Here is an 18,411-nt window from a genome sequence, read left to right on the forward strand (position 1 = left end):
ATGAACTCTGCATAGACTGCAGGAGGGAAGAACAGGAAAAGGAAGGAGAGAGGATAGGAAAACATTAAGAGTGCAAAAGAGGAAGAAGTTAAGGAGGAGAGAATTTTTATAAACCAGTAGCATAGAAACATACTGTAAATGTAAGATAATATTAGAACAAGCAAGAATACATGTAGGAATGGTATAAATTACAGTCAGAGACTAGTGTGTATGTGTGAGACGCAGAGACTGAAAGGAGTAGAAGTCAATTGTGGCTTGAGTGGAAGTGTGTATGACAGTGCGGTGATGAATGGACTCCATGAGGAAGTACTGTACAGCTTCATATGCTAATGATGCTGGACAGCAGCCAGAGACAACAAGGTGATTCTGCTGAGTGTCGCTTTTTATGTCAATACCAACATATCTGTGACATTAAAAGGATAAATAATATGGTAGACCTCAGCTACAGTTGAAAAAGTTGCAAAACAATTTTTTTTATTTATTTATATTTTTTGTTGAGCTATTAAATTAGCTAAGAGGTACATTTTAGGAGTTAGATTATATCAAAACAATAAAAAATAACTAATAGACTAAAAAGTGTAAAATGGTCTTGCTATGATATGCAAAATAAAAGTATAAAAAAAGGTGCAAAATGTTGTGAATGTTGTAAATTGTTGAGCTTTATCCCAAAAAGATGCATAGAAAAGTGAAGTTTTGTTTGCAGGTAGAGAAAGCAAACTTTAAAACATTAAGTGGAAAAACAATATCAAAGCAAACAGTTTCTCTATTTAAACTTTGTTTTTACAGTTCAAGTGTAACAAAAAAGTGTCTTAGTTTAGTATCTGTGCTTAAACACAAACATATTTTTTTTTTTATTTAAATGCAAAAGGAGCGTAATATAATGTGATATGCTGATGGTTTGGGTAAGAATAGCACATCATATCAGTTGGGTGAAGATCATTTTGGTAAAAAAATAAAAACTAAGAAACAAAGGCAGTCACTTTATAAAAACTTATTTCTTTTTTAGATTCACAACATTAAAAATAAGTGGAATTCCTGTTACATTTCTTGTTACTTTGTAATTCTGTGATTCAATTATATTACGAATCTCAATAAAATTCTCATAGACTGTCCTTGAGGTACAGTCTATCAACATGAGGTTCTGTAGATCGATTACAGGTGAATTTTTGTGTTGCTTCTGCATTATGGTTTCATTTTGTGTAGAATAATAAATTATATCTTCAGATTTTCAGATCTTTTTCAGTAATGGTAGTTTACATCATAACAAAAGAAGCTCAGATCATTGTAACTTAATAAACCACTTTCTATATTCAACTAACTTATATATCACAAACTCACGAAAAATATATGATAGACACTTTTGAGCACAGTTGGAAATAATTTAGTTTCACTTTAAAAAATAAATTCTGTGCAAATTAAAATGAGTCAAATTTGATCAGATATTATGGTAAATTGTTGGTTGACAGAATGTAAAATTATTTCAGTTATTTTCTAGGATTGGTCAATACACACTGACCGTGGTTTTAAATCAATGCTAAGATTTATCTTTATGTTTCTCTAAATTTTAGTTTTTAAGTCTAATCATTAAAACTACCAAATATGGGAGTTAAACTGCATGTGTTATTTTGTTAGAAAGTGCAATAAGTGGGCATGTTGCTGGTTAAGATGTAAAAACCAGTTTAGTTCCGCCCATAAAATTAGCAGTTTGCATTCTATACAGATAGTTTAAGGGTGGCCATAACAGAAAGGTGAGGTTCTAAGCCACAGAGATGCAGCTCATAATACTAACTAATATTGACTGTGCAAATAAAGTGCTATGAATGGTAAAACTTGGCTACACTTTGTGCACAGTTATGCTTGACTAAACTAAGGGAGGAGAAAAAAATCAAGGGCTGCAAGGTGGAGCAATGGGTAGCACTGTTGCCCTGTACCTAGAACCTTCTGTAGCAAAAAGTTCTAGGATTGATTCCTGGCCTGGGGTCTTTCTGCATGGAGTTTGCATGTTCTCCCCTTGCATGCGTGGGTTTCCTTGGATACTCCGGCTTCCTCCCACAGTCCAAAAACTCGACTTTTAGTTTAATTGGCTTCTCTAAATTGTTCTTAGGTGTGAGTGTGTGTGTGTGTGTGCATGGTTGTGTATCTTTGCGTGTCTTTGTGTTGCTCAGCAACAAACTGGTGACCTGTCCAGGGTGTACCCCGCCTCTCGCCCATTGACTGCCGGAGATAGGTATCGGCCCCACTGCGACCCTGACAAGGACTTAGCGGGAGAAAATGGATGGATGCATGAATGGAAAAACATTCCTGTTGTGAAGAGATAAAACCTTTAAAAAAAATGCAGAAATATTTAAGTATTTTTTTAATATGGTTTAGTTGGATAAAGAGTTTTCAGATTTTCTGCTGCATTAATGTATATAGACGTTTTTGTATTTATTAATATTCTTTTAATATTGTTATTTCTGATTCTCTAATTATATTTGCATGTGCACAGACCGTCTCTATCTTCTGTCATCGTACCAAAGCCTTCTTTGTAGCAGCAATAATAATATTTTTGCATGTTTAAAAAAAATAATATTTTTGCATGTCTGTTTGCGCCTGACTCTCAGGAGTACTAGAAAAGACCCCAAAACTGTTGAGTTTACAATTAGGAATATTGTTTTTGCACGTTATAAATATTTACAGTTGCACAAATTTATGCAGTTTGGTCATTAAATACGATCTGAACATTGCTTAAAAACACTGGCAAAAAATGGTTTGCACACGCTTTCTGCTAAATTCCAAATGCAAACACTTTTGCATCTTTTTTTAGGAAAGCAAACCTTCTGAAGGATATATACTGTATATAAAAAAAAAGGTTTTAATCATATTCATTGTATTAGTTCCGCACATTAATTTGTCTCTGAATTGATTTGAAAACTTTATTAACAAATTACAGCTATTCATTGTTGTATTTGATAGATTATGATAGCGGGAAGGAATCAACTCTATCGCTGCGTTGCAGGTTTTTGAGAGCTGGAGTCCACCCCATCTGTTTCATGTTGGTTTTTCTCTCTTTACATAAATGGCTTCCTTCACACCCCTTTCAAACCACCTGTCTTCTTTGTCCAAAATGTGAACATTCTGGTCCTCAAAAGAATGTCCTTTGTTCATAAGGTGTAGACTCTGCGTTGTTTGATAAATTGCACATTTTGGAGAATGTCACAAATATTATATTATATTATATTTAATATTTTTATTTATCTCCTCCACATTGACTGGTTCGTCTCCTCCCTGACCTTCAAACCGTAAGTAATCCTAAGCCCTATTTGTAAAACACACAATAAGAGATATGTGAGAAGTATAATTACTGCTCAGTTTTGCAATACAGGGAAAAGCAACTGTTTGGTTTTTACCGTAGTATAACAGTGGAAAAGTTTTTTTTCATACTGCGCCTTGTGGATTTGCACCAGTGTAGATTAGAACCAGTCTTTGTATTTACTCACAGAGAAAGTCGGAAAGAAGCTCCGGCTGGTCGTAATGCACCACGGCCACACAGATGGTGTTGAGGCCCACAAGGCAGAGCACTGTCCAATAGAAAGCCTGTGTCTTCACTATCTTCCTGATGAAGAATCGCAATCGGCGCTCTTTTTTGCTGTAGTTAGAGCCGTCCTTACCGCTCTTAATGCTAGAGCGAGCAAAGCCTATAGGCAAGAAGGCAATACATCACCCACAGTTTAAAAATAAGGAGCATAATATCCAGAAGAAAAAAAAGAAGAAAACTTTTTGGAAGGCTGATTTGCTTCTATTTTTTAAAGTTTATCGACATCTTTAATGAATCATACATTTTTCAAACTTTCTTACCTACTGCATCTCCTATGTTGTCTTCTCCTTCCTCTTGATTTAGCAGCTCTGTTTTGTTATTTCTGGTTTTGATAGTTGGCCTTCGTCTCGAACCTAGAAAGACACAAAAAAAGGCAAAATGTCTTTTATATCCATTAATTTCTGAGAGGTCAGTCTAAAGTGCTAAAGTACCTTTGCTTATTTATTAATTTTCACATTTGAATTACTCCTCATATTTCCACTGAAACAACACATTCAGTTATATACCAACTTTTGGAGATTAAATAAATAAAAGTTGAACAAATATTACCAATTGTGGTTCTTTATACAGTTCTGTTGCCCCCCCACCCCAAAGACAAAGACTGTCAAAGACAGACTTGTGTTTACCATCAAAGTTTCCGGTGGCATCTTCTTCAGCCAGAATTACCTCCTCTGTAAAAGAAAATGGCCCATAGATGTAAACGCAGATCCCTGAGTTTTGTCTATCAGGAGCAATGTGTTTTTAAGCATGAACTGACCTGCTTTGCAGATCCACTCCAAATATCCATTAAGCTCTCTCTCGATCTGCTGCTGTCGCCTCAGCTTCAGGAACTCACTCCTGTTTTCGACCCGTTCCCTCTCTTTGGCAAATTCACTGTGAGAACATTTACTTTATGTTCCTAGTTGCTCTAATCATCACGATATTCCAAAGTGTGCATGTAAACACATTCTTAAATGTAAAGAAGCAAAGTGAAATAAGTAAGAAAAAGCTCAAACGATACCCTGAAAGTACACCCAGCACCAGGTTGAGCATAAAGAAGGAGCCAATGATGATAAGGGGGATGTAATACATCCAGTTCCACATGCTGCCCTCTACGTCATTGCTCTGCAAGAGACAAGTCACATCAGTGCGTCACATCAGTTGCTCTTCACCACTTTAAGACAGCGTTTGCTCAAATACTGTCAAAATATTTAAAGAAACTTACCTAGACTATCTTAGTCTAGCATGGTTCAGATACACACTTTCAAGAAATGTAGCAAAAAAAAAAAACCCTAAGAGGTGACCAGCAATTATCAGGTTAGTGTGTAGGTTTTATTATCAGTGAGGTCCGAAACTAAATTCACATTAACAATAAGAGCTGAAAGAGGTTCAAAAAATAGTTTTTCATATTATATGTCCAGACATGTCATGATTAACAAAACCAAAGATTGTGAATATTTGGTAAAGCCAGGTGCACAAGCCATGTTAATCACTAATATAAGGTGCAGAAGATGATTTAAAAATGTGCATTCTTTTATCATGTTATTGTGAGCGGCTACACTCACAAGCTACCATATGGCATTACCTCTTCTCCTAAAAGAAATGATTGACCTATGAATAACAAATAATTGTGCACTTGTGTTACACTTTTTCAGAGGGACTTAACTTGTAATTCCACACATTGTTTAATAGCAAGAATGATTGGTTCATGTTTTAAAGCAGAGATAACTTCTACTCCCATGGATTTATATGATATACTGTATATCAAATCTAACTAATGGAGTTTCATATGGACAAAAACTGAAACGGTTTTAGAGTAAGACATGCAATTCAACAGGTTAATTTAATGGGTTTTAGGTAAGAAATGTTATCCAGTAGATGGTCATATTATTGAATAGTTTTTACATGGGGCACATCATTCTATCAGCTTCACATCAGATATACATTTCCAGGGCTTTCATGTGAAACAGGCAATTACTCTGGGTTCAGATGGGACATTTAATTTCACGAGTTTCACATTATATTATGTATTTCAGTTGGCTACAAATGTGATGTGTGGGTTTCACACATGGTGTGTACTGTATTTAAATTTCATATGTGCAATCCAATTCCTGAGGTTTTACATGGGACATATTTTCCAGTTTCCCATAAAAGATGTAATTTAATTGGTCTCACATAAAACATAATATATTATCAACTTCTATATTAGCAGGTTTGACAATTTTATACCCTATTTGTTAGGGTACAATCTAGCACTGAAGAGTTTAAGCCAAACAAACATGTTTCATTTCACATCCACCTCGGGATGTTTTAATCATGTTTTTAAAACTGATTTCACAAAATTAAACATGAAATTTCTAACATGTTTTAAGCATCATGTATGTGATTTCTTCTCATGCATCATTTATATACTTTTTTGTGGCTTTTGTTTTTGACCTGACTCATCTGGGTCACCGTTAATCAAGGGATCTTAAGACTATTAAATGAAAGAGAGTTGTTTAAGTGATAAGATGTAAGTAAATAAAAAAATATATATATATTTGATATTTGTTAAGAAGGAACCTTTTGTTCAGAAAGGCTAACCTGAAAGCAGGTGCCATCTGTTTGAATTCACAAAAAAATATATGAACCAAAATCTCTGAGCAATATCATGTTGCAGCTAATCTTCCATTTAAATGTGCTTGATGTACTGGGTTGATTATTGAGAAAACAAAAGCAGTGTCTTGCTTTTGTCTCTACCAGTAAACAAACTTAACTACCAATCAGATAAAGGACAGTCAATATTATCTTTCCATAACACTATTCTGTCACCTGGTCGCTGACTGGCTGTGGGATGTGTACATGTGTCAGGTTTATCTTTATCCAGATGGCACAATACCAGCTGCCACATGGCTATTAAACTTTCATTGGTTTCCTCCTGACTGCATGTGTGAGTGTGGAAGTCAGGCTTCATCCATCAGAAAAGATGTTAAATATAGACAGACCAGAATAGAGACCTAAAGAGAGAAAGAGGCCTCGAGAGATCTCAAAAAGCAAGGAAAGGGCAGATGGGAAGAGGTCATTCATGATGAATAGGAGAGAAAATTGGAGGAAAAGTATTTAAGCATTGTTTTAATCTAGACTACTTAAAGCTGAATTATCATTATCATAGAAAATCAAACCCAAACCCAAAAGTTCCGCACTATAATGTGAAATCTGAAAAAGTGATATAAATAATGTAATGATAGCTGAAAACTATTGCAAGATTATTCAGTAGATTTAAAATATTTGTTAATGGAAAAAAGCTGAAATTTGTAATTAATTTGGAAGTCACAACTTTCTTGAATCTTTTGTGGAAGGGACCAGATTTTTCTTTAGCGTATTTAGGATTCTGTAGATGTAACACGACTACAAATATGTCCCAATATATTATTATTATCATTATATTATATTGGGACACTGTGTAACAGTGTCCGCCTCAAATTAATGACTGTACAGTATTTAAATTGGCATTATTATTGGTGAGTTATTACCTCCTCAAATGATCAGATACATGTTCAAAAGTAAAGTATTAAATAATAGGATGAATGTAAGGCTGGTCGCCTCTTTGCAAAGCGCCATGACAGCCTACAGTACCATCTTGAAAGTACAGAAGCCGACAAGGGAAAAAAATTGCACTTAAGTGCAGAAACGCTACTGAAGGAAAAGATATTACAAGAGACACCAAAGTTACGATGTTTCTCCTTGACAAGTGAACGGTACAACCTAAATTAGTGTAAAGCAAAATTTCTTCATTAAGTTTAATTGGACAGTGTTGCTTGTTACCATAGAATCTATAAAAGTAGATCGTATAAACATATGCAGATCATGTTGGTACAGAATTGTTGGTTTATATGGGCTTAACGCTGCAGTAAATGTTGGCTTTTTATCACAGTAAATGCCAGCTTGTAGAAACTTCATTCACTTTTGGTGACATGGTTACACCTGCATATTGAGGCTTTTTGACGCATAATTTACCAATTGGTGCTTGAGGCAGTGGGGTGCTAATTGCAATGTTCATTTGAGTGTAATATCCCCAATTTCACCACTGGATGACATATTCAACTGCTGGACAGTTTGATTAAAAGAAGAGTTAAAAAATATAAGCGGAAGGAAATAATTGGAAAATAAAACTTGGCTGCCTGTTCAAAATCGAAGAAGTACCTGACAAGTTTTTTCTTTTTCATTACTTTTACAGTAGTTTTGCAAATTGAAATGATAGTATAGCTTTTATTTTGTTGGACATACGTAGTAGAGCATGTCTGTCCATCCTTCCATTGTGATGCACTGGAAGACTGTGAGAACAGCGAACAGGATGTTGTCAAACTGGGTGATGCCATAGTTTGGTCCAATCCAGCCAGAATCACATTTTGAACCATTGGGGCACAGCCTGGAAGGAGTATGGTTACCACACGGACGTTCCTCCACTATCTCTCCTAATTAGAGAGAATTGGACAAAGAAGATGTTGATTAACAATTAAAAATGAAACAACACAATTACCTTCAAAAATACCCTGAAAGCACAACAATGACTCCCATAGGAGGTAAGAAAAAAGCAAAGACAACATTTAAACTTACAAATTTTCTCAAGGATTTTAAGGAAATATTCAAAGGATAAGGAAGAGTAAACAGTGTGTATGATGAGAGAATAATAACATCTGACATGTAACTAATAAAGAATTTACAAAAAGACATGGTGGTAGCGTGATAGCCCAAAAGACCAGGGTGAATGTCATAACTGATGCACAGTTACTATTTATTAGCTAAAGGTGAAGATCCTGTCATAAAGTGAGCTAGAACTCAATTGAGTTCAAATTTGACCACAATACAATAATAAAAACACACCAAACAGGTCCACTTCTCAATGTCTCAGAAAAAGAACAACAAAATGAAAAAGTCATATTTAAGTTGTGTGGCCTGACTTTATACAGATGGGTCATACTTGAAAACTCATTCATGAGGCCTAATTAAAACAATTCGGAAAAGAGGAGTAGGCAAAAATTCCTCTACAAAAAAAAAAAGAAAAAAAGAATATATATATATATATATATATATATATATATAAAGCTAAGTAGTTTTGAATGATGTTGCAAATCACTGTATCCTGACAAGTTCAGTAAACAGATGCAACAGAATCTCACCTGCTGGTCTGTTTCATTTTAATTTTTTTACATTTGACCAAAAATACAAAGGATGTGGCCATGTCTTTTACCGTTTTGCTGACAGCTCATACAGTTATCATTATTTTTGCTTTATCCTTACGTGTAACTTGATCATAGCATGTTGTATGGAATTTCCCCATGTAGAACTCCAAGCCAATGATGGCGAACATAAGGATAGCCACGAACAACAGCAGGCCAATCTGAAGCAGGGGGATCATGGCCTTCATTATGGACTTTAAGACCACTTGCAGACCTGGAGGACAATGCAACACACTCAGAGGAAGCTTGAAACAACAACAAAAAAGAAGCTGAAATGTGCAAAAAATCTTCTTGGTTAGCTGTGCTATTTTACGCTGACTTTTATTGCTAAATACTAAGTCACTTACTTAGTCATATTTAAGTCTGTCTCCACTTTCTAATGCTTAAAAGGTATAGAGGACAATCTTTATTTCCGGGTGGATCAGCTAAATAAGTGGTTATCACATTTCTGGTGATATGTGTGCGTAAGGTTGTCCTACGTGCTCATCCTCGGTTAGCTATCTTTTTCTGCGCATGCGCACTTTCAGACGTATATGTGTGGTGAGCTACGGTTTCAGCCTGTCATTGAAGCTCACCTTTCTCACAGCGATTCTTTGAAAATGGCCGAGGGTCGTAAGAGAAAAAGTGTCAATTAACCGAGTTCATTATGAAGTCCACTATATAGTCCCTGCTCTATATAGTGATTGAGGAATTTAGGGGTTAGGGTGGACCTTCCGGCACAGTAAGCTTGTATGAGGTATGAGAACAGCAACTTTTAAACAGAGCGTGCACAAGGAGAAATGGGCTCTTGCATGCTTGTGCATTTTTTTTTTTTTAAGTGGAGAGGGAGGGTCTTTTAAAAGATTCAAGAATATCTTTCACAATATATTTAACTAATGATAAAGAAATACCCTGGTGGACCAAACGAAACCTAAATTTACCAAACTGCTAAAATACATGTAGGAATTTCTTACAATTTGTGTACTGTCTATTCTGGATGGGAAAATTAAAACATTATTCTTTATTAAGAAAACAAAAAGATAGCGGCAGGTGTTTGTTTTTTCTTAGATAAAATAATAAAATCCATCTCAACTCACTGGGAATTCCAGACACCAGTTTAAGTGGCCGAAGCACCCTGACAGCTCGAAGTGTCCTCAGATCAAGTTGTGACCCAACAGATGACAGAATCCTACAGAGACAAAAAAAGTACATAAGTTACTTGACCAGAGAACCACATTTGATACAATTGTTCAGTTTATTCGGTACTACTAACAAAAAAAGGTATTGTTTTGTTTTTTCCTACAACTTATCTGGAATATTTCTCTCACCCATGAAGGTGGCATTTATTTTCTAATTGACAATCCAGAACTGGAAGTTCCTAATTCCCTATACTGTTAAATTTAGCAATTAATACATATTCTTGAAACAATATATTAGCTGTAGTTGAAAATGCAAACCTCCATAAAGCCATCTCTGATGGTCTTCTTGTATAAAAGTTAGTATAGAGGTAAAGGCCTGGTGTGCAGATAATTTAAAATACTGCATCCACATTAAGTTTAGGACATAAGCCTTAAGAGCTTTACTTTTGACCATTTCATCTACAAATTTCTTGTTGTTAAAATCAATTTTGTTTCTTCTTTTTTCCCCCATGAAAATTTAAAAAGGTATTAAATTTATCCTTAGTTTATTTGTGATTAATAAATTATTTCATCATGATTGTTTACCGCTTAACATTTATATTCCGTCTTTATATTAATTATTATCTTAATATTATTATTTCAGCAAATTTTAAAATGCTTTCAAAAAATATTTTTCATACCCTACCAGTGTCCATAGCAACTGCTGGATGTATTTTTGGCAAATTTGTAACATAGTCCGGACCAGCTTTATTTCAGTGATGCTGACTCTCTAAAACATCATAGAAAGAAAGAAAGAAATGTAGGAAAAATAGATACCAACTAATACCTGCACCTCAAATATACTTTATATTTCATATACATGGATCTAAATTGGAGGGGGAGGAAAAGACGGAAAATTTGATTCTTCATTTTTTTCATATTAATCACTACTAATCTGCATGCTGGTCACTAACAGGTTGCTTATTTTACAAAATGAAATACACACAAGGGCTAAAGCTTCTATGCAAAATTATTAAGGTAGTAGCAGGAGTCTAAATTTGTGTAAATACTGCAGTTTTTACAATGATTTTACTATTTCAGTAGAAAGAGCAGTTTGTTGGGGTGTGTCAGCTTTTGTACTTTGTATACAGACCTGCTGATGCCTTGTTTTTACATGGCCATTTATATTCATTCACTTTTAAACCTTAGTCAACGAAATCACTTCGATAGGTCAGGGAAAGTCTTGTGAAGTACTTTGAGAAGTAAAAAGCTAAAGAAATATCCAGGTAGCTAAGAGTCCACTTTTGCTGCAACTCCAATGAGTCAAGTTGCATCATCCATGCATTTCCTAACCCTAAAATGCCAATACAGAAAAAAAAAAACAACTCACACAGAGGCTAGTATGTAAACATTTTATCACCTCAAGACAATCAGTATATCTGTACATGTATCTTTAGATTGTCTGGGGTAATTTGAAGATCTGGCGCAATCATACTTTGACAAACTGAAGAGTTATGGAAAAGCATCTGTGCCCATTGATCTTTTTCTTGTTTTTTTCATTTTACAACTGCAAAGTTCAAAGTTACTTAAACTGTCATTCTTTTTTAGCAAACCTGCAAGAACATGGCTATCCATATGAAGTTTAAAGTAGGCAAGTAGGACATTACCTAGCAAACCATCACAGAGGCTCGTGGTATCTCTAAGAGGACAACGACTGATCCTCAATACGCATCAGACAGTCTCCATCAAATACGACCATTAGGACAAGTTTTCACCCCACTGTTTAGAACTTTTAACATGTTAAAACCATCTAACCTTTTATGCCACTTTACAACTAAGTATATTAAACCCTAAATTAATACATTTTGGTTTATAAATACTTCTTCATAACACCATCAAGGTTTATGCAAATACAGTACCACATAAAAAAGCCCAAGTAAGTTGAAGATCTATTGTTATAAGACACAGCAAAAGACTAACTAAATAAATTTTTTTAAGCTAAACTTAAACAGTAAATAGTCATTTTTAATTGTTTAATATAAAGCTTTTGAATAGTATTTCCTAATGCAGAAAACTGGACATTTGCACATTGCTTGCTATGTGCCCTACTGATAATGTGCTTTAATTCTACAAGTTTATAAGTCAGTACATGGAAATGTGGAAATACAATAAACACAAAAGAGTATTTGAAAAAAAAAAAAAAAACACCCAATGGTGTTTTAAGCACTGAAAGAAACTTTGCTTAATTTCATAAGTTTTCAGTCATTTTGTTTTAATTTCCTATTTATTTGCACCCCAAACCCCGTTCATCTTTCTTTAGGTTTGTTGCTAATTTCAGTAAGAGGTAATGTATTAATAGACACAGCATTGGCAGCCAAGCCACTCATTTCCTCAATGGATTTTTAACAGCCACAGTAAAAAGACCATACTGCAAGCTTTGGCAAAACAGACCTCAGCAAAAAACCCAAAATGCATTGGTCTGAAGTGACCTTGGATTGATTCAGATTTTCTAAAGACATTTTGAGAGGCTTTTTTTCTGTGTAAAAATATCCCTTAAATACAACTTAAGTTATTTAAGCACCATGATTTGCATTGGACATTGATTTTTTTTTTTACTTTTTATCCTGTTCTTTTTAGTAACACCTCAGTGCATATTTATCCTGTATCTCCAAGATTAGGTTTCATGCAAAGCTTACATGGTTAGCAACCAACCCCCTCTCCCAGAGAACTCAAATCTTCAAGAAGCAGTTGTCCCTAGCAACAGCTGAACCAGCCCACAGTGCACATTGGTGGCCAGTAGATGGAAGCAGAGAGTATACTGGCATTTGTACAAAAAAATGGGTAGGGATAAGTGGACATACATAAATAAGAAGGAAGTGTGAGAATCATGTAATGACAGGGAGACTAATACAATGTATTCTCAAACATTTTTGAGAGAATACAAAGAGTAGATAAAGGCGAGTAATGACTTGTGATTATGGCTATGAACATTATGATTTGTTTGATTTATTATTATGACTGTTTATGTTTGAAGTTGTCAAAAGATTTGAGGTGCAGTAAATGAACTGGCAGAGAAGCATCATTCATCAAAACATCTCCACTCACAAACAGATGTATTAACTCGACAAAGGCATTGTTTACCTCAGTAAAAATGGAATAAATAACATGGTTGGGCTAATAGATAAAGTGATTTAGAGGTATAACAGTCACTTTTTGTATGCTCTTCAATACTTTATGAAAGACATGACAGAAAAACTAAATGTAACCTGAATAATGTTGGCCGAAAAAAGTATATATATATATAAAAAAGAAATATCTCACATTCAATTGTGACAAATAAACTTTAACAAAATGGCATTGGATTGAAAACAATAGGTGAATGATCAAATATTTACCGACTAATGAATAACCTTCAAACTCCACATTTCACTACATAAATCAGCCACTCAACATATTTTCAGCCTTAAACCAGCAGTCACTCTGCAAATAAAAAAACTAAAGAGCCATTTCTGGTCAGTCTAAATAAAGGAGTCTAATATATTAAATTGAATGTGTTTAAAATGAAGCAAAGGCATGAACTGTAAGAAGCTCCCTAAAAAACAAACTGCCTTTTCTAGAATATGTCGAGACAAGTTAAAGTCTATAGAGACACATAAGGGTAGAGAGAGACAATAACAGGAGGCTGAACAAATACAGCAAGTTTCCTCGCTTTTATTTTTGAGATTTTAGCTTTTGTTTTATTGTATAAGCTGGATTTGAAAAAGGTTGGTTGGTTTCTTGAAAGTCTCTGATTTAAGTTGAGGATCAAACTTTTTCAGCCCCCTGAATGTGCTGCTTTAATATTGCTGGAAAAATAAAAATATAAAATATTATCTTGTAATGTGGTAACAGTAGAAATAAATTTTGCCAGGAAATATACAGCTAAAACGCGTAAAGAATATCTCCAGTTTTTAGGCCTAAATGCAAATATTTGGTATCTGAAAGTAAAACATTATATATTTTTTGTCAGTGAAATCAGAGGTACTACGGTATATCTGATTTATTTGTTCATAAATCAAGAGTTTTATTTTTTTAACCTTGCCATTTGCCCCCCCCAAATTTTAATAAAATAGTCAAAGCATTGAGATAAAAATGATGGAAACCAAGGAGAAGCATACAATCTATGGAACTGATAAAACCTCCTTTAGAAATTACTTCCTTTGAAAGGGTCTTCTTATTAGGGAATATTAGGCAGAGTTTAAACATCTGTCTTACTGTAGCAAGGCCTACCTGTGAACCTTTCAGGCAAACTTTGTAACCATGAAATTGTTTTTTTAAAACAACATTAATTAACGTTAAATAACTTTTAGCTATATATATAAATGGCAGTGTAAATTGGTCAATTTACAGCACTTGGTGCCAAATGATGCCCTCTGTGGGCCACTCTTCTCAAGAACTCACCTACCTAACTTGAAAGTTTCAGATATGTCACTAAATGAGTCCCTATGAACACCAGAGCCATCCCTAAAAAGTTGTTGTTCAAAACAAATATGAAACGTGATCAGACATATTATTGGTTCTTTGATGTGGGATTTAACCTAGAAGGCTGAATGTCGCTTTGCCTTTATGTGTAAATCCATGACTCCTCAACCTGCTGGTCCAAAGTCATCTGTTAAATCCAAAACACAGAGGGAGACTGTTAAATTTTCTGAAAATGCAGCATTGTCAGTGGACTTTAGGGCACTGGCAACTCTGCCCAAACTCTGCCCCTTCAGGCTTAGGGTGCTGGAGGACATATGGACCATTTTGTCAGCATTCTGCTTCAGTGTATCATTTGTTAATTCAAACTAACTTTATGCTCTCTGCTTTTTCTCATCATAGTAGCTTCATTTGGTCTGTTCCTGTTGGCTGTGACAACATCCTGGAGAGAAACGTCAGCTGTGCTGCTGCCATCAAAACCTTTGTTTATAGATATTGGAGTTTGGCCCATGATTCATTGTAGTCCTGTTTCTCTGACTATGACTGTATGTGCTCTGTTTCATCCTCTCACATGCTAACTGACCTGGAGCCCATCATTCTGGCTGTACCTTTTCTGGACAGGGCCACTAGTGGAGCTAGTTAACAGATACCTTTTGTATGTCTGCTTTTTGTGTGTGTCTGCTTCTATCCCCTTGAACCCCAGTCAGCCTCGGCAGATGGCCTCTCACACTGAGCATGGTTCTGCTGGAGGTTAGAAATTAGTTTTCCTCTCCACTGTCACTACTAGCATGCTTGGGGAGAGGAATTGCTGGGTCAATAAGACAAAGAAATCAGCTGGTTGTTCTTAGATAGAAAACTTGGAACCAATCAAACTGAATGATCTGGTTAAATTGTGTCTGCAAGGTTCCTTGACATGACATGAGGTGAACTGTCGCTGTATAAATAAACTGAATTTAATTTCAAAAAGTGAATGCAGGGAGGGATACATTTTAGTATAGTTAAAGAAACGTAACATTACAGATTATATATCCCAATTTAGGGGGAGCTTAGTAGAAACTTTTGACATTTGATTTATTTTCAATGGTGACCCAGAGGGGAGTCAATCTTCTTTCTCTGATTGTGGACACAGTTTCCTCCCGAGTCTGAAAGCTTGTCAGTGCTTTTGAAAATGGTCAGACTTCCTGCTCACTGCTTGCTGAAGACAGAAAACATATAGCAGTTCATGTCTTTAAGCTTTCACCAAAATCTCCATTAACAGAAAAAAAAAGAAATCCGGAAATTCGTCACTGGCTTTTTTGAAAAACAAAATAAGCAGCGACAATGTGACACCCATTGTCCCCAAAAGGCCTAAATGGCCCTTGAGAAATATTTTGTAATAACAGCAGTCTTTTGTCCATTAAATAACATTTGTTTGATTTCTCTCTATTTATAAAACCTGGCTTTGAATCACCACTAGGCTGAATAATATAGCAGATGGTTGCATGTTTTCCCTTTTTTGATTAGTGTATTTTAAACCTTTTTAATAACAGAGACCGTATAAACACAATATCTCACAGAGAAGCTCTGTCTCTGGAAGACAACAGCATAAAGTCCTTAATGAAATACCAACTGTGAAGAAGGAAAGGCAACATCCCCTTAAGAGACAGAGAGCGTGAAGAAGAGTGAGCAGATTGAAAGGGAGTGATAGTCCTGTGTGTCAAACGTGTTAGATCCAACTGCTGAGACAGAGAGACGTTAAGACTCATAAGAGAATCAGAAGCAGACAAACAGAGATACTCAAGAGATGAAATAAGGAGATGTTTTCTCTGCATTGAGAAAAAGTGTTTGGATGGTGATGACAGAGGCTCATTCTGCTGGGATACACCAAACTATTAACCCTGCAAAGCAACACAAACACTGTGACCCTCAAGATGTTGTACATGATTTTTTAACGTATGTGTAAAATTTGACTCTATGGTTAAAATAGCCATATTTCCCTCACTATGTCTTAAAATAAAAAAAAAAAATGCTGTGTGCTTACAATCCAATGGATAGATGGACGCAAACACCAGTGTTCTTTTGGTAGCTTTACTTTCCACTTTCTGCTGTTGCCAACACTGCGTGTGATGTCATCAGTTCCGTTATTGCTACAAATGAATTTGAAGCAATAACTGGTGATTTTAGTCATGTCTCAGTCTCTGCTTTACTGCCAACATTCAAACAGTTTGTCAGCTGCTGTATATAAAAACACCTTTGGACTTGTTTTATACCAGTGGATGAGTATTAATACCATGGTGTTAACCTTGACAACAAATTCAACTGGAATCACAACTATGAAGCTGTCTATCAGAAGGGACAGAGGAGAATGTACTTCTTAAAGGAGACTAAGTCCTCCAGTGTTTGCAGCAAGATGCTACAGATGTTCAACAACAATGACCACTGAAAAGCTTCTCTAGATCTTGTGCACTACAATGCAAAAAATACTATTTTTTCCTGAATTTAGGAGGTAAAATGAACAAAATGCCAAATGAACAAAACAATTTACATTTAAAATAAGAAAAAAATTGCAATCTTATTTCAAGCGCTAATTATCTAATTATTGTATTTTAAGAGTAAATATACTCATTCCACATTCCACAAATTAAGGGTATATACACTTCATGTAAGAAATGTTTACTTATAGATTATTTTTGCAGTGCAGAAGATCCTTCTTGTTATCAACACCTAGAAGAACTTGTCAAAAAAGCCAAAGAGTTGTTAAAACATGCAATATCCCTTTGTGATTAATGTAGTGTAAATGTTAGACAACGTGTAACGAAGAAAATATTTTGAAGATAGTGAAGGTTAACTATTTCTGATTATGGTTTTGTTCAGATGAACTGTTCTGGTTAAAAACAATTTAAGACAATCAGACTTTTTATACCAGAAATAAACAAGTAACTTAGTCACTAGGAACTGGTTGGTCCTTGTTTTGCATCATAAAACTCTACTAAATTGTATGGTTCGCATGCATGCTAAAGGCTTCTGATTTTTTTTTTTGAGCACGCTCTATTGCATTGACAGTTTTCTTCCCTAGCCATGCCCCCTAATCTGACCTTGTTGGCTAGCTTTCTGACTCATTCACAAAGTTCAAATCCTTTTCAAATTTCCTACAGTATTATAAACCTCCATTTTAATATAAATAGGTCTTACCCAGTAAGGTGTATTCAGAGTTTAGACTTTTCCTATTTCATTTTACAGCTAAGTCAAACAGTAGTATTATTAGATGTGATTTTCCTTCCTGTAATTAGGTCATTCAAAATGAACTATAAAAAAATTCTTTTTTGGTCATTTAAGATGGTTAAAATAATAAGACACATGAAATACATTTGATATCAGCTGTGAGGCTGATTTTATTATACCGTAACCCATTTACTTTGTTAAAAACATTTAATTACTTTAAGTAGCTTATGAGTGGTACATATATGAACTACTTGTGGCACAGTAAAACTTCTGTAAGGTCTCTTTCGTTACTTATTCAAGACACGGAACATAGCACTTGTTCCCAATATTTCAATTCCCTCAGTTGCTGTCCGTATGAAGAGCAAATATTTGATGATGAAAATGATTGAGAGCCCTGATGAAGATCACAGAGGTCACCTGCTACCTTCACTCTGGCCAGTCTCCACTTGTTCACAGCATTACCATGGTAACCGGTGATTCCTCTCTTTGCAGGGTCTCCACGGATACCGATCTGCTCTCATTCACAACCGTTGCCGGGGCAACGCAACCCCTGCTCATTGATGGAATCTCGGCAATGCTGCAGCAACGGGGATACGAAGTGGGTCTCCTGGCAATTGATTTTCTTAACCCGTCAAAACGCCCTTCATAAGCCACCCACCCACACACACACACACACACACACAGAGATAGACAGACGCACACCTCCCTTACCTTGAACCTCACAGCTTGTCCTGGTGCATTCTGGCAAACATACCTTCTGCACACTTATGCACCACTTATCCTGTTTGCCAACAGCAAAGCTGTTTAAGAAAAATTTTTTGCCAAGCACTGACACAGATGCAAACACATCGTGTTTACGTGTATGTTAGTAAAAAAGTCT

The 18,411-nt window shown here is 35.3% G+C and overlaps 1 protein-coding gene across 1 annotated transcript in view; it reads right to left on the reverse strand.

The window, feature by feature from the left end:
- Positions 1 to 6: 6 nt before the first annotated feature.
- LOC107101817 (voltage-dependent P/Q-type calcium channel subunit alpha-1A-like) overlaps positions 7 to 18,411 on the reverse strand; it is a gene marked incomplete at its 3' end in the record, with an annotated part of 80,662 nt that continues 62,257 nt past the window's right edge. Inside the window, exons 4-12 of the mRNA XM_015400876.1 lie at positions 9,852 to 9,943; positions 8,837 to 8,989; positions 7,823 to 8,010; positions 4,578 to 4,681; positions 4,335 to 4,450; positions 4,204 to 4,248; positions 3,838 to 3,930; positions 3,480 to 3,677; positions 7 to 16 (exon numbers count right to left, since the gene is read on the reverse strand). Of these exons, the coding sequence (XP_015256362.1) occupies positions 7 to 16; positions 3,480 to 3,677; positions 3,838 to 3,930; positions 4,204 to 4,248; positions 4,335 to 4,450; positions 4,578 to 4,681; positions 7,823 to 8,010; positions 8,837 to 8,989; positions 9,852 to 9,943 (999 nt within the window). The remainder of the gene's footprint in view (positions 17 to 3,479; positions 3,678 to 3,837; positions 3,931 to 4,203; positions 4,249 to 4,334; positions 4,451 to 4,577; positions 4,682 to 7,822; positions 8,011 to 8,836; positions 8,990 to 9,851; positions 9,944 to 18,411) is intronic.

Source organism: Cyprinodon variegatus, unplaced genomic scaffold (assembly GCF_000732505.1).
Source record: "Cyprinodon variegatus isolate N-32 unplaced genomic scaffold, C_variegatus-1.0 Scaffold1158, whole genome shotgun sequence".
Classification (NCBI taxonomy): Eukaryota; Metazoa; Chordata; class Actinopteri; order Cyprinodontiformes; family Cyprinodontidae; genus Cyprinodon; species Cyprinodon variegatus.